Below are 25,000 nucleotides of genomic sequence, written 5' to 3' on the forward strand. Positions count from 1 at the left end.
CGAGAAGCTACGTCTTGTGGCCTAATATCAACGCCCATGTCAGCAGAACCAGAACATGCCTACCAAAGTACCTCTGCATTCGTGTGAGTGGGCCACTGCACGATGACAACGCATACACATCGACTATGCCGGCCCGTTTCAGACTCCATGTTTTTAGTGGTTGTCGATGCACACAGCAAGTGGCCGGAAGTGATCCCGGCTAGTTCCACCACTTCAAGTTCAACCATCGAAGTCCTACGCGATTTGCAGCCAGATTTGGAATTCCTGAACAGATCGTTAGTGACAATGGTGCACAATTTGTTTCTGAGGAGTTCCAGGCGTTCGTCAAGTCCAATGGCATCCGCCATAGAACATCAGCACCATACCATCCAGTTACAAACGGTCTAGCGGAGAGGGCAGTACAAACCTTCAAGCAGGCATTAAGTTCCATGCATCAAAGCTGAAAGGCAGTGAAGGAGAAGTTGGCAAAATTTCTCATAGCCTATAGGAACACTCCTCACTCAACTACCGATGTGAGCCCGGCACAGTTACTCCTTGGAAGACCGTTACGCACTCGCCTAGATTTAGTAAAACCCAACCTGAACCGTAAGATCGTTAACCAACAGCACCAGCAGAGCATCAGAGCCGCGAATGAGGAGGGTAGACAGCGTCGTCAGTTAGAGGTTGGTGACTCAGTGATGTCACGAGATTATCGAGGGGATCTGAAGTGGCGTGCAGGGCTGATTGTCAACAAGACAGGTCCGCTGATGTACGAGGTCAAAGTAGCACCAGGGATTATTTGGTGTCGACATATCGACCACTTGAAGCCAACGGCAGTTGAGGTCACTGACACTGACACTGTTGAGGTCAGCCAACCCAAGGAGGCCAGCACACCACCAGCGCCAATGCAACTGAGTACTCCACCCAATGTAATAGGTACAGAGATTCCCGAGGCCGATCAACCGGAGATGGTTTCTGTTCCCACACCTATAGCTCCTGAAGCGCCCACAGCCAGTTCTACGGTCCGTAAGCGGCGATACCCTCAGAGAGAGTTCAGGGCACCACAGAGACTCGATCTCTGAACTATTTTTGTTTTTGTTTTGTTTTTTTTAGAGACTGTAGGTTACCCGACACTGTTAGTCGATTAGGATTGTTTCCTTGATGTTATGGTCTCCCTGTGCGTTTACCATATATAGTAATCACATGTTCACGCATAGATTGAATAAAAACGTGTTTGTAGTGATCCGCCATGTTGTCTTGGTGTGCTCTCGGATATCCTGTCAGTACATGACAGGTACCACAATGCTACAATAGTTACATGTATAGCACTAAACACATGTATCAAACGAAGTCCGTTGTCTCAACGAAAACATTTATTCAAACGACCCTCAGAGCACAGAAGAAAAATTCTAAAAGTCACGAGGACGGGTGAAAAAACTTCACCCTCTGCTCTCAAAGGAGCACTCAAAATCCACTGTAGTCATCCTTCGAACCAACCCGCCGAAGGATTCATCCTACAGATCAACACTGGTCAAAAAACTTCACCCTCCGCTCTCAAAGGAGCATTCAAAATCCACTGTAGTCATCCTTCGAACCACCCGCCGAAGGATTCATCCCACAGATCAACACTGGTGAAAAAACCTCACCCTCCGCTGTCAAAAGAGCACTCAAAATTCACTGTAGTCATCCTTCGAACCAAACCGCCGAAGGATTCATCCCACAGACGAACACCGGTGAAAAAACGTCACGCCCGCTCTCAAAGGAGCACTTAATATAGTAAATAGGGCATTGACCATAATCGCTCTTCGAACAGACCTTCCGAAGGATTCATGCGCCGACAAAGCATTGAAAAAGTCTACCAGCAAAATCGGTAGGCGAAAGACTGAAAGTATTTACCTCTAATTCACCTTCTGGTTCAGGTGGAGGAGGTTGTTGATTCAACGGGGCAGCGACTTGATTTTCTGCAGCCGGAGGAGCCACCGCATGGACTGCCGCTGCCGGAACTGAATCCTGTGGAAACTGTACTTGTCCGTCGGCCATGATTCACATGGGTCGAAAATTAAATAAATATTTCTCCGGACCAGTGTTCCGCTGGAAACTGAGCAAGAAGGGAGCGCACATCAACCAAAGCGTATTTATAGCTTTCCTGTAGGGTCATGCACGTGTTTTATGCACGCCTAGCCAATAACATGCTGGTATTCCGTGTTATTTAATTTCGCATATCATTAGGAGTGTTGTGTGTGGGGTCTCCAAGGGCCGATTTTCTAGGTGCGATTTTGGCGAGTGCAACAAACGAACGACAGGCTTACGACATGACTTACAATTGTCGCAGTGTTTTAAAACATGTTTTAAAACTACGACATTTTCTCTGACGTACACGACAATCGTAAACGAGTTGTAAGCCTGTCGTAAGCTTGTCGCATGCGACAAAGATCTACCGTGCATGGTTTATTGTCCTTATCCGAGAAGACTTCAAAGTCTAACCATTTGCCCATGAAAACTAAAAAGGCTGAACTTCTTTTTTCGTTAGACTCTGAGTGTTGTTCCAGCCGGAGATCAAACCCGCTATCTCCCACAGGGAAGTCTGACCTGCAACCAACTGAGACCATCGCGGTCAGCGGTACATGGCAAGTGGTACAAGACGCATAAGTTGACAAGGGATTTAACTCGGAACTTCAACCCATTCCTGGGCTCTGAATTTGCTATTTATTGTTAGACCTTAGTTAATCTATGCTAATATATACCAAAATAGTGATAGCGTTGAACTCGCGCGCTGATTGCCTAGTTAAACTCCGGATATCCTTTGCTATTCACCTCCGAGCAATGTTGTAATCTTTGCAGGAATAAATGAATTAAAATCATCTTTTTGTGCTATATTATCTCACTGTTTTAGTATATACTAAAACAACTATTCACCTCAGTGTCGGTAGCTAGTGGTGTATATTTACCGAGCTGCGAAGCACGAGGTATAAATATCCACCACTAGCCACCTCCACTTCAGTTCAAAATTGGTGTTGCACAAATATAAAAGCATCAGCTCACACGAGGGGACATGTGTGTGCAAATTTTCTGATTTTGTTCCTGCTACGTGTTTCCGCTACACGACCCTAATGTAAAGCCGCCTCAGTGTGTACTACGCACCATTTTGTCGCTGCATCATGTCCCTGCAACATGACCCCTCCTGTCACTGTGCCCACCTTACAAAATCCTTTTATACTTTCACGGACTCCGGTACCGGAGAAGAAAAAGACAAAAAGTGATATCATGAACTCTCAAAGTTTTAAAAGCTTTAACGGTGAATGATGGAAAGGTGAGGGAAGAAATGGGGAATACACATATTTTTAAAAAAGACAACCCAAACGTCTGGACTAGGGACTAAACCCGAAGACTGTTCGCTGACTATTTAACAATAAGCCAATATCAAAAATACCATAATACTCTTTGTTTGTCCCAGGCCTCCAAAATTTTGCATTCACCACTTGCACAAATCCCATAATACACCTCTTTTACCCCCAAAATTTGCGTAGACATTGTTTTCGATTTCTCTTGCGGACATCTTCATGTCCCAGGAGTAATTGTAAACAACGAATATGCAAAATTTTGGGGGGTAAAAGAGGTGTACATTTGTATTATGGGATTGTGCAAGTAGTTAATAAGCATTGTTTCCAGTTTATCTTGGGACCATTGTAAGTCCCAAGAAAACATAAAAACAATGCTTTTGCAAAATTTTGGAGGGACAAACAAAGAGTATTATGGTATTTTTGATATTTATTGGCTGATTGTTCCATAAGCGCGCCTTGGATATGAGATGGTAAATAGCCAACGAGGCGCGTATAGTGTCGAGCTGGCTATAAGTAGTTTCATATGCAATAAGCGCGAATGGAATAATTGTCCTATTACATTTTCATTAAATTGTGAACGCTTGTACAGTTGGAAATTAAAGCAAATCGGTTTCCAGCTTGACAACACTTGCCGCAATCCGTTTCCATATTTGGTCATACGGTGTGTGAGCTGTTAACTGAGATTGATTGAACCAATCAGAAGGCTAGAAAGGCAATATCGGACGTCGAAAATTTAATAATAATAATCAATTAACCCCTTGACCACCAAGGTTGCTAATTGTAAATTATCTATTTTTCAAAGAATATGTAATAACGCTATTATTCCTCTTCCGCTGTAAGCATGTGCTATCACTCGCTAAGAAACAAAGACATGCAATCAGTAAACGAAAAACGTATCTACTACCAAATTAAAGTTCACGGCAAAGGCAACATTTTTTAAATCAAGACTTAGGCGGAATAATCACTGTCGGGTAGTGATGTTCTGCGTTCTATGTTAGAGATACATGAATCTGTTATGTTATTTTGTTTTCATTTCATTTCGTTTTATTTTTGACTCAGTGTTTTGACCTTCACCGGCTGAGTGGTGAGCTGCAAAGCTGAAGCTCTGGGCTCAAGATGCATTGAATCCTTGCTCAACTACCACAAGCCCTGCAGCCCACTTCATTGGTGTGACCGCGAGGGACATGGGCAAGCCAAGTAAGCTGATTGCGCCGTAGGCATTTGCGGGAATAGAGCGCTCTAAAGGACGTTCTGCTTGGCTGCGCAGCTCTTTCATCAAGTTTAGTGAAAATGCTTTTCGAGATCACTGTGTCTGTCCAGACGTTGGATCAAACTTAAAATTTAAAGTACATCGTATATTTGACAATTGCCGTTGTTAATCGCTTTTGGAGCACACTTCAAGAAGTTGCTGATGATATATCGAGATGCTTTCCATGTGATGTAATGCGTGAAATTTGTTGATATTTTTTTACTCGGAAAACTATAACATCGTGTTGGCCCCTATGTCTCCTGCTAGAGTTATTTCTATCTATTACGGTTACTGTAAATTCACTCTTAAGACACCATGCCTAATTAACCTTTCTTATGCTGGATTTTTTGAAAGGTTTCAAAGATAAACAAGAATATTATGAAACTGCTTCCTGCCAAGTTTAAAATAAAGTTAATTTTCTCTGAAGATGTTCTAAGTGCTGAATATTTCATGTCAAACAGCGTCCAATTTTCACCGTTTGATATGGTTAAACATTTACCTGCTGTCAGCAGGTACATACCACAATATATCAAGATCGAAATCCGACTAGGTAAGCTTTATCTTACTTTTTATCTTTTTGAGCCTTGCTTACTTTTATATCTCAACCACAAACGATGGAATAACTCCGGATATTTAATGCGGAAGTTTATGCCGATTGAATTCCCTTCATCACTGTCATTTTTGTGCCAAAAACAGTCAGTCCAATCAGTGATATCATTTCTGTTGAATTTGAATTGTCGATCAAGTTGTTGGTGAATCAGGGAATCTCTTTATAAAGACTGATTCCCTGACTCTTGACGAGTGTTAACTCTTAGCTAAGACTAAAGGGCCTACGTAAATCTAACAATGCTTTAGTTAATTTGACTGGGCCGGGATTCTAAATGAACGTGAAAATCACAAATAAAATCATGATCACTGACAGTTTGACTTTACACGTTACATGTCATTGCATTGTTTACCTCTTCAAGAGGGCTTGAAAATGTGAATATCAACGTTCGAGGACTTGTGGCACAGTTTTCAAACCGTACCATAGTACTGATTGATTCAAGCGGGGGACAAAAATTGTTTATACGTTTATTTGTACGCACAGCGCAAAAGATTCATTAAGAGTTTACTATATATTTTCGTCTTCCTTCCCGCTAAACATTTCTTATTTATAGCCCTTTTATGGTTTTATCTTTGTTGAACTTGCAATGACTGCACACAACAAAGTATCACTGGCAATACAAGAAGATGGCTACTGATCTCTCCTTAAATCAGTAGCATAAAGCACGCAAGTTGCCTGGGTGAATACGTATGTCTCCGCCGGATCGACTACGCTTGGTAGAGCTCTTCCGCCCTACGCAACAACGCCGTTCCCAGGGTCTCTTCGTTTCTCAACGACAATGGAGACCCTGGAAACGAGGTTGTATACGCAAATGGCTAAGGACCCAACAAAAGAATACGAGGAAAGGAGATGTTCCCCCATAGTTAACCCATCCTCGTAGACCAAGGGGTAGCTAGGCGGGACGATAGAAGGTTCGTGGTGAAAGTTTACTACAAGAACGGGAAAAGCCCCTGGGCACTTTCTCTTACCGAACCAGTTTCAGATGCGTTCTAATTCCCTGCTTCTGATTGGCCACAAAAGATTTTTTGTAGCCAGTCAGCGAAGAGGAGCAGCCAGGTGACTCTGCTCTTTTCTTACACAAGGTAGTTTTCCTCATCGATCGCCATAATTGCGTGACCCGTGCAACGGAACTTTTCACGCCGTAGAAAGTTCAAAAGTCGTGCAACGAACATGGAGATGAAAAAGGTAAGCTTGGCGTTGTGTACTAGACAATTTAGTGAGCGAAAGGTGCAGAAAATGCAAGTTATGCATTGCGTATCAGCAATAAGAATTTACGATACCTTCAAAAAATCCGCCGTACACATTTATCGGAGTGCGTTTGTTGCTTGCAACCGTGCTAAATCTTGTAATTTTTCCGGTTTCGTTAACGTTTTGTTGTGAAACTTTCCCCGTTGAACGCGCTGGGCAACTACGGCGATCGATGAGGAAAACTACTTCGTGTAAGAAACGATCAGAGTCACCCGGTTACTCCTCTTCGCTGATTGGCCACCAAAAAAATACATTTGTGGCCAATCAGAAGAAGGGAATTCGAACGCTTCTGGAACTGGTTCAGTAAGAGTAAGTGGCCAGGGGCTCTTCCCGTTCTTGTAGTTAACTTTCACCAGCTGTCCCTGGGTCTTCGAGGATTTGGTTAACCCTGTTCTGATGAAATTTACTTCAAGTCCATCGCCCCAAAGTAGGATTTACCCAAATTGGTCTGTTCCCCATCAGTGTCAGAAAAGTGCCTGATTTTAAACCAGGTTTTGAGGGAAAATAAACGATAGACCAAATAAACCGATTTCGATATGTTAAAATTCAGTCCGAAACAAAGGGCGTCATCTCGAGCCTCGGGGGAATAAATGCGAGGGTTTGTATTAGTTTATGCCCCAGAGACTCGAGATGATGCCTTTTGCCGGTTTTGAGCTGAATTTCAATATATCGGAAGTGGCTTTCGGCCAACCAACTCAATGTTGTACCCTTTGGGAACAAAATGTTTTGTCCCAGGTATTTCCATATCATTTAATGTGCATACTACTTTATAATGCAAATAAAATACACAAAGAATCTTAACCCCGGGAGATTTGAATTAGGTACAACATTTGGTCTATTGATGGTTTTCACCTGACGTCACAGCAGCCATGTTGGTGCACAGAGCAATAGAGAAAAAAGTCTCTTGGGATTTTGACTCTCTTATAATGCAAAACATGAGCCATAATTTGCTATTGTTTGGACACCAACATAACCGTCTCATCGCGTGATTGAAAACCATCTATTGTTTATTTTCGCCCAAAATTTGGTTTAAAAATAGACTCTTCTCTGACGCTGATGGGAACAAACCTGATACCAGATTCTTATTCTTGGGTAATGTACTCTTGCTATTGGGAGCAACAGACAAAATAACCTTCAAAGGATGGGCACAATCTAAAACTAAATTTCAAATAATTATCAGTGCGCAGAGATTTGCCCCCAACACAAAGCTAAATTGCTCATAAGCTGGATTGCTTAATTTTAATAAATGAGAAAAACAATTGAATTTTTTTCCTAGGGGTACCTACTGTCACCATGAAGACAGCCTTGGCCTTTCTTCACCTCTTGACGTTACTATTCACCTTTGGTAACGGATTGGCCTTAAAACATAAATCAAGTAAGTCTGTCTTGACCACACCTCCGATTGTTATGCAGTGTGAAAGGTAATGACCGATCTTTCATCGATCTTTTTTCTCATTGCAGGCCATGGTGGGAGAAAGTCGATAGTAGTTCAGAATCCAGTGCTTAGTAAGTACTATGCGATCGATGATTTGATCAGCTTTTTAACTTTTCAAAGATCGTGGACCATATCTTCTCTCCTTATGATGCGACCCATGCTTTCAACTTTTCTTGATCAAAATACAGGGATTGAATCATGAATAGTAAAAGAAGGATGTAATTAGTAAAAGTTAGCCAAGGACTTTCCTCCAATGTCACCAATCCTATGGATTCCATCACAGGCTCGGGGATAGAAGCGGAATAAGGAATAATGAATAACGACTTAAAAATGAACATGAATAAGGAATATTTAGTGCTCAAACATTCGGAATAAATAATTTTACGGTTCCGTTAAAGGATAACGAATACGAAAAAATGAATATCGAATTCAATAACGAATAACTCTGAAAAAAATGGAAGGAATAATAAATGACTGAGATCCAATCATTCCGCCTCCACCCTCGACACAAGCGCCCCAAGGTCAGTGTGAGGGAAAGCCAACATAGCCGATAAAAATATAAGGATTTGTATGGAAATGAACGAATCGAATGTGAGAATGATGCACACATATTAAATGAAATGATGAACAAATTGGAAACTTGGAAAAATCCGAGCTCCAGATGGGATTCGAACCCACGACCCTCCGTGATCTAGTCGGATGCTCTAACCACTGAGCTTCCGAAGACTCTATGGTGAATAAGGGTGAAATGTGGGTCTTTTACTCGAGCTGCATCACGCAGCTACAGAGTTGGCCACATCTCAGATAGATATGCTTTAAGGTGACTGCGCGATGCAGTTATGAGCTATGCTGTCAGTCGTTATTTGACTCTGTTGCCACGTGATGTAGCTCGAGTCAAAGACCCACATTTCACCCTTGCTCACCTTTGTTCGCCATAGAGTCTCCAGTAGCTCATCAGTGATTAGAGCATCTCACTAGATCACGGAGGGTCGTGGGTTCAAATCCCATCTGGGGGTCGGATTTTTCCGACTTCCCAATGGTTCAGCTGTCAACATTTAACTTAATATTTGTATGGTAATCCCGATGAAATACTTAAGAAGATAGTTATATGAAACAATTCTCAATTAAAAAGCCTTACCTTATTGCCATTGTGGGTCGCTTCCTTTCTGTGTGTCTTTTTTTCCAGATTCAAGGCGATTTGAGTCATTTTTTTAATTCTTCGGTTGCTAAGGCTATTATGAAATCGCAAGGCTACACACTCCATTCTGGGAAGCCCACAAAACGGAGTCAAATATTCCGAAACAAAATGTTCCCACGATTACAATTCCAAACCAGAATCAATTGACAAAGATTAAACTTTCATTTCAACCCATCATCAACGCAATAGCAGCCCTGCGAGCGAGTTCAGGAGGTAGTTTGTTCACTCAATCTTAATCAAAAACCTTCCGAAAGATTGCAGGACGACTATGTTGAAAACATAGACTTTTGAATTCAACCGCTTAAAAACCTTAGCCCTACCGGGCCAGACCGTCGTATATCAACGATACATTTTTTTTTAATCCCCTGGGTCCCGATTTGACTGCAATTGCTCAGTCCCGGGCTTCTAATATTAGGTAATATTTTAGGTAATATATTCCTCCAAACGTTCAGTCAGCCTTGTTCTTCCTAGTTTTTGATATTATATATTATATAGCTAATTATATCCTTCACTAGGATTCCGTGCTTCCTTTTTTAGTTCGCTTGTCCTTGCGTACACTGTCATATGTAACTAAGCCAGGATATAGCAAACTAAATTTATCCATGGAAGAAAGGGGTAGTCGTTGACTTTTTTTTTCCATTTATACCAGGGTCTGCATGGGAATGCCATCCCGGATGCAAAAAGTTCTGTCTTTCATCATGCAAGAGAAGTTGCTGTGCGCCCGGGGCCCCGAACTATTCCCCTGATATGTTCCCTCAGTTGGTCAATTATCAAGCCTCCCTTCCGCCTCCGCCTCCTCCGCCCCCGGCATGCCCGACTGGTTGTCCGTCGACTTGTTATCCTAACTGTGATGCAGGATGCTGCTTTCCAGTGAGTCAACAGCCGGCCTATCCTCAATATTCGCCTTACAGCACAGCATATGACCCGTGCGCTGTTCAAAGCTGTTCTACTGCTTGTGCTCCTCAGTGTAAACCAGGTAAACCATTTGTAGCTCATTGCACCAGACGGTAAAGCAACCTGCTGGTTGATTTTAGCCAAGAAAAAACGAAAGAAGAACCACGGTTTCCCACGCCGGTTGGTTAGCTCCTTCAACTTCTAGAGACATTTTTAAAATTGACTTTAGACATAGCATGTGATATCGTTAGCCGGCGTGACTGTACAGTAAATTTATAACTTTGGGTTTTGTTCTTCACTAATAAAACTGATGGAAAGCACACCTCTCTTGATATTCAATTTTAAAGTTGTCGCTGTCTGTGCGAACGATGTCTTATTTGTATTATTCAGATTGTTGTCGCTCTCAGGCCCTAAATCTCAGCATTCGACCAGTTTATTTGGGCAGCAATGCATCCCCTGCCGCAGTCAAAAAAGTTGTCTCTGCCAGCACCAAGCAAAAGCCTCCTTCACCGCCACCGCCACCTCCACCAAAGAAGAAACAGGTTTCTTTTATCAAGAAACCAAAGACTGGAGTAATCTGTGTACCACAGTGTCAAAGACTCTGTAAACCAGTATGCATGTTAGTAAAACATTTCACCATGATTATAAGCAACTTTTGTAGATCTCAGCAACGGGCATCAATATACACTTAATGTATGGTCCCGAGAGAAACAGTTAGCTTTGTTTTCCCGAGAGTCCTGATCTGAACTTGAGCGAAAACAAACTAACTAGTTTCCCGAGGGACCAGATATTAAGTGCTTTGTTATATATTTAGATATTCCCTTCAACAATCGCTGCAAAACATCCGGCGCGGGCAGCAACTACGGAATTGTATCCCGGTCTGGATACATTTAAATTGAACAGGGCACGTGACCAAGAATCAACCAATCACAGTGCTCGTTTTGTTGAGTGAAAATCCAGGTATATAACAATAGCATTTAGCCCTTAAAACAATCCTTTTTTTTCTTGAGTGAAGAATGGACAAGATATCAAAGCTCATGTGCAATAAAAGTGCCTCATCTCCTTGTTTCCTGGACGAAACTTTGAAGGAAGCGAATTATGACCCATGCTCGAGAATTTACCATTGGCATGTTCAGCGTATGCGTCCTCTCATAGATTCGAGAGATGACATTTTTCAAAGTTTTGTAGTGGAGGTCTTTCTCCTCTCGGGTTTTTGGCTGTCCTTGAACTAGCCAACTGGTCCGACTCCTATAGTTTTGTTAGATTTGTTTCAATGATCTGTTTCATTAGCCCTGAACTCGTGAGGGGATCCGTCAATTCAGTATATATTATTTCCGCCTCTTCCCCAGAATCTTCCTATCTTTTCTTTTCCACTGAGAGTTTTCGAGCAAGCAACCGTGGACAATATTTCTGTCGCTTTACGTTGGATCAAATGGCTTGATCTGATCGGCGTAATTCTCGAGTAAATAAGACATGGGACCCACCCAAAATGGGCCCAAATTATTGCACAAAAAAGTAAGGGGGTGGTCCAACTTCTGAAGGTTTAGTAATAACAACATAAGACTTTCGCAGACTAATAACGTCACAAACGTTTTTATATTGATGTGGATGACGTATGCAAATGAGGTGAAGTGACTTGTTACTGCCATAACATTCATAATAAAAAATGGCAACAGTTTATGCTAGAATTTAATTCACTTCGCTACTGTTAGATAATTCAAAATGGTAAAAGAAAACGAACTGTACTTGCCCTTTGTGAAATATGTCTTTAGTTTTGGAAATATGCAGCATTTTGTACCAGTGCCCAGTCCCCTATGGAAAGGATTTCTTTTTTCGGGCATTTATTTAAAATTATCTTGAAATGTCCAAGCACAGAAATGATGTACCCAATAGTGTTAACATCATCAAGATAAATCCAGCCACCAGAAATAACTTTGAAATGTCGCTTGATTATATATCATCCTATATAGCTGTTAAGGTGTCACATCTTATTGCTGCTAACGATGTCCTAAAGTTATTTCGTGTTATATGTAATGGATCAATGGTTAGACCACCCCCTCGCTTATCTTCATAAAATAGATCTGGGCCCAGGCTTTAATTCGCCTGAGTTGCAAGTTGAAAACTAAATGTTTTGAGCAAGAGCCGATACAATGTAGATTTGATTTAGTAATGTACTATACAATGAGAGTTTACATTGTTTGCTTGGATTGCTTAGTTTGCAGGCCAATGGACGAGCTTTCATTATCATCAATGTTATTATTATTATTATTATTATTATTATTATTATTATTATTATTATTATTATTATTATTATTATTATTTACAGAAGCTCATATCTGATGGGCTCCTGTTATCAATAAATCAGTAAGAAAGCTTGGTGGGCTGCTTTCAAAATCATCCATTGGCATTATTTAACAATTGATTAGTACTTACCTGTCCGGTAAAATTACAGAAAAGGTTATGGCGCTCTGCCTAGTATCTGAAATGTTGTCTGAGACGGCATGAAAAGTCATGCCCAAATCAAGTCCGTGCGCGCATTATCAGAATGAACGCCCACAGCAAATTAATTTCAAGAACAGTTCAATTTCAAGCAAACATAATACAACAACAAAGACTGATTTCTTCTTCACTTTTGGCAGCTTTAAATGTTGTTTGCCGACGTACAAGTTCCACGATTCTCACCCTGAGCCTAAGAAGTCACCCAAGCTTCATCATGTCAGGCCTGTAGCTGCTCCTCAGAGGGCACCAGTTCCAAAACTGATCTCTCAGCCAAAACCTACCGATGCGCGAGTCCCGGATGTTCCACAATTGCCTTATGCGGACGTGCAACAGTCTCCCTACGCGGACCAATATCAATATGCAAATCAAGCCGCAGGTAAGAAGATCTGACTGTAGCTCAACTAGTTTGTCCGAGAGATCAAAACGCTTCATAAAATGAAGCGTGAATAGTCTGCAGGGACCAGCGGTACGTTTGGCTTATGTGCGGCCATAAACCCCAAAGGTAGACATAACCGCCTGGTGAGTTGTCTGTACTATGCTGATGAGGCCCAATAAGGCCGAAACAGCTGTCCACGACTGCCAATTGACCAGGTGAAATGGTTGTGCGCATGCGTAATGTGTTGGCCACACCTGGTAGGTGTTATGGTGTGTCCGTCACCTTGCTCTTTTCCTTTGTTTTTGTTTTTTTTTTTTCGTTTTTGTTTTAAGATATTACCGCTTGTTTTGTCCTTCCCCTAATCTATCGAACGACTTTTTAAAATCGGCATTTATTTTAATATAAAACGTGTTTGCTGGACAAAACTGTTCAGGGCTCCTGAAGTTCAGAAACGACAGCTATGTTACTTGAACATTTCCATCCACACTGGGCACTGAGTCAAGTGGCCACCCAAACCCGTGCCCTGCAAAAAAAGGAATACAGTTTACTTTTCTCCTCCTAATAAATAAACAATCCCTGGCTGTCTCCACCGATTACAACAATTTCGTCCCCAGAATCCACTTTTCTTTTGGTCAGCACCAAGAACACGGACTCTGTCCAGGAAGACCTTAGATAGCAATAACCAGAACCAGGTTGCTGACCAGCGGTTTTCGTTAAAACAATGGTCTGCTGGGGGTGCTCAGTCTCGCGGGCTCAGAAAACCTTGTTGTGGTCATTGTTATTTAAGGTTTTTCCTCTGGTCACTTCCAAGGCATAAAGTCCGCAAATCACGGACTTCCAGTTCGTCTACTCACGCTCAGAAATTTGAAACAACAGTGGTTGTCAACGGTCACAAAAATGGACCTTCACTACGACTGCGCATAAATTGTTCTTGTTGCTGACCAAAAGAAAAGCGGACTCTGGGCACGAGATTGTGATCACCATAGACAATGCTGATGTTGACGAGACTGTGTTCTTGTCTTTTTTTTTTTTAATCCTCTCATTCCCTTTGTGTTGGCCAGTTTCGCTTGTTTACTTGATTTGTAAAATGTAAAGTGTTGGGAATAAACAAGGCCCAGTGTGTATTTTTGCGTTGAGTAACACAGCACTCGTTTCTGTAATGGATAAAGCCCATGAATAGTTTTTACAAATTAAAAATACCAGCCCTTACTTTGCAGTTTCTCCTTACATGGCCCAACAGCAGCCAGAAAGCTTAATGCCACAACAACCTTTTCCTTACGGCTCTGTTCCAGCTAACCCCACGGTGAGTAGCAGTCTATTACAATGATTTCAGAACGTTATTCTACTAGCAACCTTTCCATTCTGGGGAGAGATAGTGCGTGATCAGAGCTTGCGAGATGCCACGCGCCTTCCCGTGTGGCTCGCGAGGGTCATTCCTCTCACAATCCCGGGAACGAAGAGGTTTCTTTTAGCTTTGAATTCTCGTTGTCTTTGCATCGCTACGCTTTGTGTTTACCCGAATTTTTGTCCATACTTTAACCAAACAGGAGTATTGCTGTTTCAGGCTTCATCTGCGGACTATCAAAGGGCATCGTCCCCAGGCCTCGCACCTTTAACCTGTCCTGAGCCGTCTTGCTCAGACGCATGCGCACCAATATGTTCACGAAGCTGTTGTGCAAGAATGAGCCCGCAGATTACACGACCCTGGGACAAGAGAAACGCCAAGCAATATGCTGTTTAGCTGACTAGACTTAAATCTTGCTTTGTATGGTCCCTTTCTGTACATATAAACTGTTACACCACTCCGTAATAGACACTGGCTAACCACATGCACGTGCCATTCTACGTTGTCAAAAAGGCCCTACAAGGTCAATAGGAAAGAGATTGAAATTTCTTTAATTTCTATCAATGATAAGCTATTAGTTTCTAAAGTTTCCGTTAGTCTTAAAAGACAAGGATATGAAATGACATTAGATCTCATCGCCTCTTTTAAAGATTTTCCAAAATGAAGCAATGAAGTGATAAGATCTTTCAACTGACATCTGGCAAAAGAACTATCATAGATAGCCACCGACTGTCCACCGACCGTCAGGGTTTTCCTAATTTTCTGGTACATTTTTCTCCTGAAAACAAGAAACTTGACTTTTATTGCATAACTCTATTTCCTTAGTTTTTGTCCCAACACTTCGTGAAAGACAATTGTGACATCCATTTATCGACAAATCTCGCTTGTCGTCCATTTTTACTCGTGTATATATTCCGTATACAGTGTACAGCATATCAGACATGGATATTCTCTTAGATGCATCATTAAATGAGCGATTTCTGCGGGTCATCAAACAATTTCGTTCCAGCCAAGAGAAAATGAGGGACAGAGAAGGAGGCTCCCGGTCCAGCCCTTGGGATATGTCATGTCCACGAAAGTTATTTTAAGACGAGCGGAAGTCTTCCGAGACGTCCACATGCAGGCCAACCTCGGGCCGATGTTTGAAAGAAAATATATATTCATCAGCCTTTCACGTGCGCCATCATTTTCTCTTTTCTCTAAGAACCTGAGAGCGAGGCAAGACTGCATGCGGACGTCTCAGAAGACAGACTTCCTCTAGAACAAAGACTTCCGCTCGTCTAAAAATAACTTTCGTGCACATAACATATCCCGGCCAACGCCTTGAGCCTCCCTCTCTGTCCCCTCATTTTCTCTTGTTCCAGCGTAATAGCTGTGTTACCGATGAGTAGCCTAAGTGAAGGCCATTTTCCTTTGGACGGAGTGCGGGCGTTAACCCGCAGGTCTTCATACTATCAGCAGCGTTAAAGAGGAAAATCTCTGGCAAGTATACATGACCTGATTGAACGTGGTCAAATGGCGGTTTACTTACTCAGTTATCGCAGGACTCACACTAATCCCGGGAAAAATCGTTAACTCACGCGTTTAAACGATTTTTCACGTACTCACCACGTACGTTCGCGTTTTTAAAATAAAACTCACAAGGACATGCCAATTTAGCAACTTGAATCGTACCATATGAGCAGAATGTAACTCATAATCATTATTGTCCATAATATACCTCAAGGGCCTTTTTTCCCATTGGATCTATGGTGAATTTGATTGAAGTACTACGAAATAAATTAACTATGCATGCATGTCCTCATTTCCAAGGCAATAAAAGTGTCTTAGAGCAATAAAAGGAATAAGCTATGTGCTATCCTATGTATTTGCATTAAGAGTACCATATACTCTACAGTTTTTTTTTTAAAAATTATGTTGTTTATGAGCATCATTACCGTGTAATTTTTTTTCTAATTGGCTAGATTTTTTTTCAAGTGTCCTTGATTTCATTGTGTTGTTCCCTTGCTTTTCAACGCGGTCGTCTTGACTCTCAATCGGCGCTTCATTGGCTGTGGCCTCAGTTATCAGAAAATAAATTCTCTTGATCAACAAGGAGCTCTTGTCAAATAACTGTCAACGTCTTTATTAACCCTTGCTTCGGAGCAAACGAGATGGCGTTTCTGTTTTGAAAATAGAATCCCGTAAACGTCCCTGAGATTTCCACAGTTATGTATGAAAGCGATAACTAGACGGTAGCCCGCTTTGTTTGGAGTCTGTAGTACAAGTTGCATGCTCTCGCTCGATATAATTGCGGGATTGGTCATCCATAGCGGCCATGTTGAAAGCTGCGAACACTCTGGGGACCGGGTTGAATTAATGTGATATTCTGCAAAAGCCCTTTTCACGGTTAGTTTTTCTCACTTGCATTACAATGTAATCTAACGTGGGTGCGAGGCAATTTCGGGTTGAAACTACAAAATAGCCCGAAATTTCCTCACATACATGCTAGATTATATTGTAATGCAAATGAGAAAAACTAACCGTGAAAAGCGCTATTATTGCTCCTGCATTGAGTGAGCCTGAAGCGAACGAACATCAGTACAAGGACACATTTTTCTTTGAAACGCAAGGAATTGTTGTCGCGGTAAGATCAGAATTAAGATGCGCGGTCTGATCCTCGTACCCAGTGTCTTCGTTCCTTCTAAATGTGTGTCGTTATTAAGAAGATTAGAACATTAGCTTGCAGCCACGTTCCCAATTCCAGGTAACATGTAAAACTGTTCTGTGCTCTGTTTCTTAGTCTTCTGGTTCATTTTCGCTTTTTTGACTCTTCTCTTATCCGTTATAAACCCCGGTATAGTAAATCAAAAGCATTCGAACTGAATTTCAATCGAATTCAATCGAACTTTATTTCCAAAGTTGCCGAAAAGTTGCTAAATTTCGAAAAAGTTGCCGAAAGGTTGGTTTATTTTTTAATCACTTGTTTGCGCTTTAAGTTGGTTTTGTTGTAGTTTAGATCATTTTGTCCACGCGTACAGCGCTTCTTACCGGCCGAATATGTTGCATGGCAGGAACAATGTTAGAAGGAACATTTGTTCCCACAGGAAAAAGAATCTATTGTTCCTGCCGTGCAAAACCTGCATTCGTCTGAATTTTTCTTTCTCTAGCTATTTTAGCTTTTCCGGGGGTAGCGCGATTTGCCTCCAGCCTTTTAGCTTCCACAATAGGATTAAGCCTGTAAAACCGTTTTTTTTTTTTTGCTATATTTGAGTCAGTCAAGCTGTTTAACTAACACGTCCGAGTGCAACCTCGTTCAAAGGTCCGATCATCACATTAATACGGTTATCAGTTAAGTTGAATTCTTCATGGAAACATTTGATTGACGTCCACCTAAATTTTATTTGCGAATATGAAAAAATGTCGTTGTTACTTAATCGCTGTAACGAGTCCGAATTATTATTGCTCTTACAGAAACTGTGTTCCATAATCATTTACATGTATTATCATGAACCAGAAACAAACGAACAAATGGACCATTTCCGAGTTGCTGTTTGTATCGGTTTCGAAATGAGCCTTGGTGCTCAACTATTGTAAGGGAAATGAGTTTTATTTGCATAAGAATACGCAACTCATTTGCATTTGAATGGTTGTGCACCAGGACTCGCTTTGAGGCCGAGCCATGTAGCAACTCGGAAATGGACTATTAACTGTAACTTTTAAAACATTTTACGCTCTGACCGGGAAATCAAGAGCTTAGCAGAAGACTGAAACTTAAGACGTGATTTATTCATACTGAGTACACAAGATTTTCACACAACGCAAAGCTGAAACGAGGAAACCTAAACGAAACCAAGGAGCAGGGTCCCAAAGGGGTTTAGGGCTCCAGGGCTCCAGGGCTCCGGGCCTGAAAAAGCGGGGCTCCAGGGCTCCAAGGCCCAAAAATTCGGGGCTCCAGGGCTCCATGGCAGCTACTTTCAGGGCTCCGGGCTCCACAGCTAGAAACGATCAGGGCTCCAGGCGGGACCCTGAGGGAGCTTATATTAAAGTTAGGTTTCCCCAGGGGAACTATAATCATTCCTCCTTGGAATTTTAGTAAAATCCCTGCTGGGGCAAAACCAACAATAAAGGAAACTAAAAAATCACAGATTTGTCACCAAGATATAATTAATACTTTGATTCAGTGGCAATATTGGGAATCTTAAGCAAGGACGACCAAGACGGCTACACGAACGTTGTCTAAAAATGTTATTTGCCGTTACAGTAACTGTAATAATTTTGCGATTTACTGTGAATGCATATTCCAATAGTAAAATTGGTGAGAACGGTGTGGATACTTAGAGCGAAAATTAAAACTTCATGGTCAAGTGCTTTCGCCCTCCATGACTATCAAATTTGATCATTTCACGCCGTTGTGAGGACGCGAACGACAAAGAAATGTATCAAAATGTAAAAGGCATGCGCACGTGCAGAGCGTGCTTTTTAAACCTATTGTTATGTGGCGTTCTCGTAGCCGTCGTCGTCGTACTTGCTTAATATATTTTGATACATTTCTTTGCCGTTCTCGTCTTCACAACGACGTGAAATGATCAAATTTGAGGTCATGTGAAAGACGAGAGCACCTGACGATGAATTTTCAATTTTCTTTCTAAATATCCACACCGTTCGCACCAATTATATTCTTGGAATGTGTACTCAGATACACTTTCCAAGCCGAGCGACTAGGAGTAATCGCAAAATTATTAGAGGAACAGAAAATAATATTTTTAGACAACGTTCTCTTAGCCTCTGTCATCTTTTTTGGTTAATTAAGGTCCTTCTTTAGGTCCCTGTTTACTTTCGCGACTTAGTTTTGACATAAAACGGCAACAGCTGTACCTCTTTCATTTATCCCGCTCGGTTTGATTTTCATCTTGAACCGTTAACTTTAACTTAAAGAACGAAACGAATATCTAGCAGTGAAATTTCCATCACAAAACCGAGATGTGCGACCAAAGTGAACGTATGCGTTTGACAAATGCCATTTTTTGTCGAATTTGTCCTGTATGCAATCTAGTCTTATCATTTTATTCAGTAGACCTTTACTGATGTGTTTGAATTCTAGAGTAAACTCGAAATTTTTGATAGGTTTGGAACGAAAAATTAGAAGTGATTCTCCAGTTATTAGTTTTCTTGTTATATTTATTTAAAGCTGCCGCCAGCTTCCCCGATGGTTGACAGTGGAGGTTATATAACTTATTCTCCTGAAAAGACAAATAAAGAAAACCTAACCGACTAATACAACTTTCCCTCACTTGCATGTATACTTCCTGATAGGCAGGTTTGAAGAATGCCAAGTGAGGTTGCTCGGATCGAAAAGAAGGCAAAATCTCATTTACGCGGACTACTTCCCTTTTGTTACTAATTCGTTAAACGGTCTAAGCAATGTATTTGTTAGTTAGCCCTCTGTCGGCTTTTCAAAGTGTGTTTTAGCTAATAAATTTCCTTTTTTCCCTTATATTATCTTACAATGTTAAATATTTCAATTTTCTCGATTTGGCCAAGCGATTCGGTAGAGTGGCCAGAATTGATAGTTCAGAGGTGTCGCACAACATCAACAAAGGTAACGAGAAAAAATGAATGGTTTGGACTCGAGGAGTGATTACTGTTTTTTTTCCTTTTCACTCTGTACTGGAAGAAAGTGACTGCAAATTCGGACCGAAACCCGCCCTGCCCTTTGGCGCACACTGCACGGTTCTTCACAGTCAGGTTTAATTGGCTGTAAGTTTACCCCCAATGGCGGCAACGATTGCCAACTTTTCTGCCTCGAAATTAATTTGGGCCGAGTTCAAAAATCATTTACAGCAGCTGTGCAATCGGGTATAGAGAAGGAGATTTATTACTTCACAACAAAATCTGGGAGAATTATTGGAACGTCAACATTTCATTTTAAAAGGCGAAGTAATAAGTGTTTTGCATTGGTAGTTTTCCTTAAAAATTCCTTTCCGGAAATGAGATTTTAAGCCGCACTTACAATGGTGGTGTAAATTGCCAGGACTTTGCGACACACATTTCAGAAGTAACAAGAAATGTGCAAACTTGATGCAAAATGCCATTTGCCTATCATTTTTGCTGCTTCTAATGCGGTACGTAAAAGCAATCTTGTCAGGTTAAGTTGACCTATTTCCTACTCATAAAGGCGGCTTTCATTAGAACTTCACACTTGATTGAAGAGCGCCAAGCCGAATTCATTATATTTAAAGTGGATGCTGTCGCTAGTTTTTGTCACCTTAGAAAATCAGAGAATCCGAACTACAGGTGAGAGCTGTGTCGCCAAAAAATTATTTCATCCGGTCTTATTTCTGTAGCATATAGCAGTAAAAACGATGAGATCAATTTAACCGGCGAAAGCAATTACGTGATGTACAAACTCACCTTGTCCTCGAAATACTCTCTCTCATCATTTGCTCTAGCTGACTGAATCGGGATTTAGTCTTAAAAAGACTCAAAATTGTTAATTTTAAATTATACACAACCTAACAAAAAGAAGTAGAGATTCCTTTTTTAAGTCACTTTCTAAAATATAAATTCCCTCGACATTTTCAGCGTGAGAATTAAGACTATCTGTTCAAAACAGTACAGGGCTAAGAGGGGTCGGCTAAAATTAAGATGCTTTAATTTTAACTTGAAACCATGGTAAGAGATTAACACATACATAGAAAACCCCCAAAAGTTTTAAGCATGGATTGTGCCGGGTTATTACTCAAAATTGGGTGCAGTTCCCTGTCATATGCATGCATGTATTAGTACAATATGCAGTTCTCTGCCGGATACAGAGTTAAACAAAAAAACCTTAGATTTTTTGTAGATTATATTATTGTTTTCATGTTAGATTGTGATATATAATGGATGATGTGGCGCTGTCTCCCAGCACATGCAGCGCTTTGCGATCGGCTTTTCTCACTCATTAGTCGCCGGCTGAAAACTGTTTAAGACATACTTAATCAACCAGAGAAACTTGATCTGCGTGAATTTCGTTGCTCCTGGCAGAGAATATTAAAGTGTTTGAAAAATTCTAGGGAATATAATTTTCCTTTCCATGATCCTTTTACCTGGAAGCTACATAGACTAACAAACTTCGGGGCAAGCAAACGTGCTATCAGTATATTTTGGGTGCCAAAAATTGCGAAAACAACTCATCGAATCAGTTCCGCGGTTGCAATTGTGCAAAGTCTTATTTATGCAACGTAAAGTCAGAAAAACTGAGACCATTTGATTGTCACGAACAGATAAGTAAGTAAGTAAGAACCTTTATTTGATATCTAGCGAAAGCATTTAGTCGGGTACACCTGTCATAAAAAAATTAGAATTTAAAAACGGGCAAACGTCTTAGTTCACAATTTATTTTCGTTATCCATCTGACTCGATCCACCAAAAGCGTAGGCTGGCTGCGCTTTAAGCTTTGCCTCTGGGCTACTTTAAATGCAATACTGCTTGTCATTAAGTAAACAATCACTGAAGAAAACGATGGAAGGCCGCGTCTAGAGGCCACAACACCGGTATATCACGTAACCACTCAGGAAAAATGAGCAATATCTCAGTTCTTGAACCAAAAAGCTTAAGACACCGTTGCTCTTAAATGGGGCGATAATTAATCTGATACCAAATAATACTAGGAACGCCGAGTTTAAATTGTAAATTTAGTTAAATTGGCTCCCCGCTGCTTTAGCGCGCCACCCTGCCTGTGGAAAAGTTGATTGAATAAAACAGAATACAATTAAATACTTCAGTCATGACATGACGTTTGTTGCACTTAAGAAAACCTGTTTATTAAGGCATACCCTATAACAAAAAAAAGGAAGCGAGGTGGCATCAGTGTTTTTTTTTCACTATTGGAAGTGAAATTGCCTCAGCCAGGAAATCATGGAGGAAATTCATGTGAGTTACAATGAGATGAGATCGGCCACCCAATTAAATTAATGGTGATGAAAAGATTACCGACCAGACGGAAGATTTATATATTAGTTTACTTTTCGTCTGGCCCCGACACTCGGCAATGAATCCTGGACCCTCGAAAGGTTACCCTCGACTCTCGACATTCGACAAAATGGCAGATTCAGAAAAAAGAAATACGGCAATCGTAATGAAGTGCAAGCGCTGATTTAGCTGACGGTGATCTAATAAATACTACAAATACGACGTTCGATCTTATTTATTCCAACCAGCGGGCAGACACAGCATTAAGTAAATATCTATAATGACACCTTTTTGTTTTGTTTTGTTCAAAGGACACGGAACCAGCTGGATGTCAAGTTAAAATGCAACGAAAACACTTAGCTGATCATAATCTTCTCTATGATAATAACATGAAAACAATAATCTTATGTTTTTGATTCAATTATTTAAAAGGCTAAAGATATTGCAACCAGAATCAGTTGACCCTGTGGTCTGTCCCTTACGGCTACTACAGGAGTGTTTGGTCCCAAAAAGAAGCATACTGTCTGAGCTACCTAAGGCGTTTCATCAGGAGCTTGGCCTTTGAATTGCTCGCACACAATCGAACGTATTAAGTGCTGAAAAGACGTGTGGTAAGTAAAAATTGGAAATGTCAGGTTATTTTATTCAATGGCGTTATTACATCCTTTACTTCTGGAACCTCCGCCCTTGCTCCGTTTAGTGGTTAAGTTCTGGAGTAAGCAGAGAGTAGGTGATCTTAGGTCAGATTGAGAATTGAACTCCAGGCAAGCCTGAATACAATGAAAAATTTTAATTCCGCGAGTCGAGCAATTGCAAGTGCAGCAAGAAAGAAACGTGAAGCACTTTGTTTGTACTGCATGCAGTTGTAACATGTTACATCTGCATCACATTGTAGCTTGTATCATCAGCCCGGGTTGCGTTAGCTGTTGATAGGCAGTTATTCACCATAACTGGGTAACTGAGCGCCTGGGTGACATCTAAGGCGGAACAAGGGAAACACAAACTCGGGCCATGATATGGAAGGACATTCGCCTTGTGCAAGACGTCTTTTGCCTTGTGCCTTGTACAAGGCATTGTGCCTCTCATTCGCCTTGTGCAAGACGTCTGTTATTTCGATGAAAAATGATCACTGTTTCGTTACTTTTGCAATTTTTTTATTTTTCATTCATTAAAACTGAAAAATCAAGTGAAGATGCAAACATCGCATCGTCATCATCATTAGTTTTAATAATAATAATAATAATAATAATATATTATTATTATTATTATTATTATTATTATTATTATTATTATTATTATTATTATTATTATTATTATTATTATTCCTGTTATAGCTTGGGTCTATGTTTAATTCACCGAGAATCTAATCGACAGCCTCTAGGTCCGATAGTAGCGCACTATCTATACGCTTCTTAAACAGATGTTCTTCACGTTCCTCTTCAGTTATTGTCATTCTTCATGATAAAATTTTGCGAGTGATTATTTTTGGTTCTCATGTCTTTGTCTTTTTTGCGTATCGTGAAACATTTTAAAGAGAATTTAATCGATTTTTTTGTGTGTTTGGCTCTGAGGTAAATGTAATACGTGTACCTACATTTTGCATGCATCTCTTGTACCACATATCGTTTAGCCAATGAGAACAACACCGGTTTCAGTGAAGGTTTTAAAGTGGTACTACGACCAAAAAAACAATTCTTTTTTTTCTTTGGATTTCAAAACTATGTTAACTAAACACTAACTGACCCAAGTTTTAAGTTCTGATTTTATCGAGACATCTGTTTATTTTAATTGGAATTTTCTTATTTATTGGTCCGCCATTACTAACTTTAAAATCTTGAGAATCTTGAGAGAGATGGGTCGAGGAGAAAATGACGTCAAAGACTTACTAGTTTAAGAATGCAATGCGTGTGTACGCGGCGGAATTAATATGCAGCACGGGAGTTTCGGGCTTTCAGACTTTTAAACCCGTGTTTTGCATATGTAATAAATTGCGTTTACACGCTGAAATTTTAAGCTAGTGAGTAAATGACGTCATTTTCTCTTGATCCAACCCTCTGAGGTCCAATCGGCCAGTTTTGAACGTGAGTAATGGCGGACCGTGAAATCCAAAACTTAAAACACAGCCTTTGGATAAAACTCAAAGCTCAAAATTTTGCCAGTTAGGTGTTAAGCAAACACGCTTTCAGAATCTGAAGAAAAAAAGGAAATGATTTTTTGATCATAGTACTACTTTAAATGCTTGTACTTCTTTCTGTCTTGGCAATACGAAAAGCTAGGTTAATTGAATTTCTCGCGTTTTAATGTGAGCAATTAAGTTTCTTTTGGTTGACATGTTCTAACCCTAACCCAGAACGAGATGGGTGGAAATTACATTAATCAACAGGAAAAGAAAACAAACAGCGGTTACAAACATTTTCATTTTATACTTGACGTTTCGTATGTTGCAACATACATCATCAGAAGTGACGGTTAAAACTGTTACCGTCACTTCTGATGATGTATGTTGCAACATACGAAACGTCAAGTGTAAAATGAAAATGTTTGTAACCGCTGTTTGTTTTCTTTTCCTGCTGAAATTGAAATGGCCAAAGGACAAAAGTATTTATGATGTTACATTAATCAAATTCCTCCACGAATAAACAATTTTCGTCTTTCATTTCAGCCAACAGCTCTCAGGATGAGAAAGATTGTGTTTCAAATTCTGCTTTCCAGTTTTATGCTACTTTTATTGAGGACTCGTGTCCGGGGAACCAATAACTCCAGCGTCCCGTCCAACCAACTTAGAAAATGTGGCGATCAAAGATGTGACTGTACATTTTTACCAAACGGATACTGGAATGCCACCTGTCATCTGAATGGTTCCTTTCTACCACCAACACCATTTATTCTTTTTG

At 40.7% G+C, this 25,000-nt stretch overlaps 2 protein-coding genes across 4 annotated transcripts in view; both read left to right on the forward strand.

Moving 5' to 3' along the window:
• Positions 1-5,087: 5,087 nt before the first annotated feature.
• LOC138041210 (ras-associated and pleckstrin homology domains-containing protein 1-like) lies at positions 5,088-16,221 on the forward strand. Its single transcript, XM_068886980.1, has 8 exons — positions 5,088-5,119; positions 7,701-7,799; positions 7,886-7,930; positions 9,707-10,033; positions 10,342-10,570; positions 12,591-12,826; positions 14,044-14,129; positions 14,391-16,221. The coding sequence occupies exons 2-8, from the start codon at positions 7,718-7,720 to the stop codon at positions 14,565-14,567; spliced, it is 1,182 nt and encodes a 393-aa protein (XP_068743081.1). The 5' UTR covers positions 5,088-5,119; positions 7,701-7,717; the 3' UTR covers positions 14,568-16,221.
• Positions 16,222-20,222: 4,001 nt separating this feature from the next.
• LOC138041211 (neuropeptide receptor 22-like) overlaps positions 20,223-25,000 on the forward strand; it is a 12,160-nt gene continuing 7,382 nt past the window's right edge. Inside the window, exons 1-3 of one of the 3 annotated variants that reach the window (XM_068886984.1) lie at positions 20,223-20,275; positions 22,539-22,717; positions 24,769-25,000. The exon at positions 24,769-25,000 is cut by the window's right edge and continues 7 nt beyond it. In XM_068886984.1, the coding sequence (XP_068743085.1) occupies positions 24,784-25,000 (217 nt within the window). In that variant the 5' untranslated portion in view covers positions 20,223-20,275; positions 22,539-22,717; positions 24,769-24,783. Of the gene's footprint in view, positions 20,276-20,370; positions 20,448-22,152; positions 22,718-24,768 lie in introns of those variants that run through there. The other 2 variants (XM_068886981.1, XM_068886983.1) reach the window with 2 other exon arrangements.

This window comes from Montipora capricornis, chromosome 3, assembly GCF_036669925.1.
Source record: "Montipora capricornis isolate CH-2021 chromosome 3, ASM3666992v2, whole genome shotgun sequence".
Lineage (NCBI taxonomy): Eukaryota > Metazoa > Cnidaria > Anthozoa > Scleractinia > Acroporidae > Montipora > Montipora capricornis.

Coding starts and splice junctions, on each gene's coding strand:
- LOC138041210 (XM_068886980.1), top strand. CDS start 7,718: ATGAAGACAGCCTTGGCCTTTCTTCACCTCTTGACGTTACTATTCACC. Junction 7,931..9,706: donor AGTTCAGAATCCAGTGCTTA/GTAAGTACTATG, acceptor CATTTATACCAG/GGTCTGCATGGGAATGCCAT. Junction 14,130..14,390: donor CTGTTCCAGCTAACCCCACG/GTGAGTAGCAGT, acceptor TTGCTGTTTCAG/GCTTCATCTGCGGACTATCA.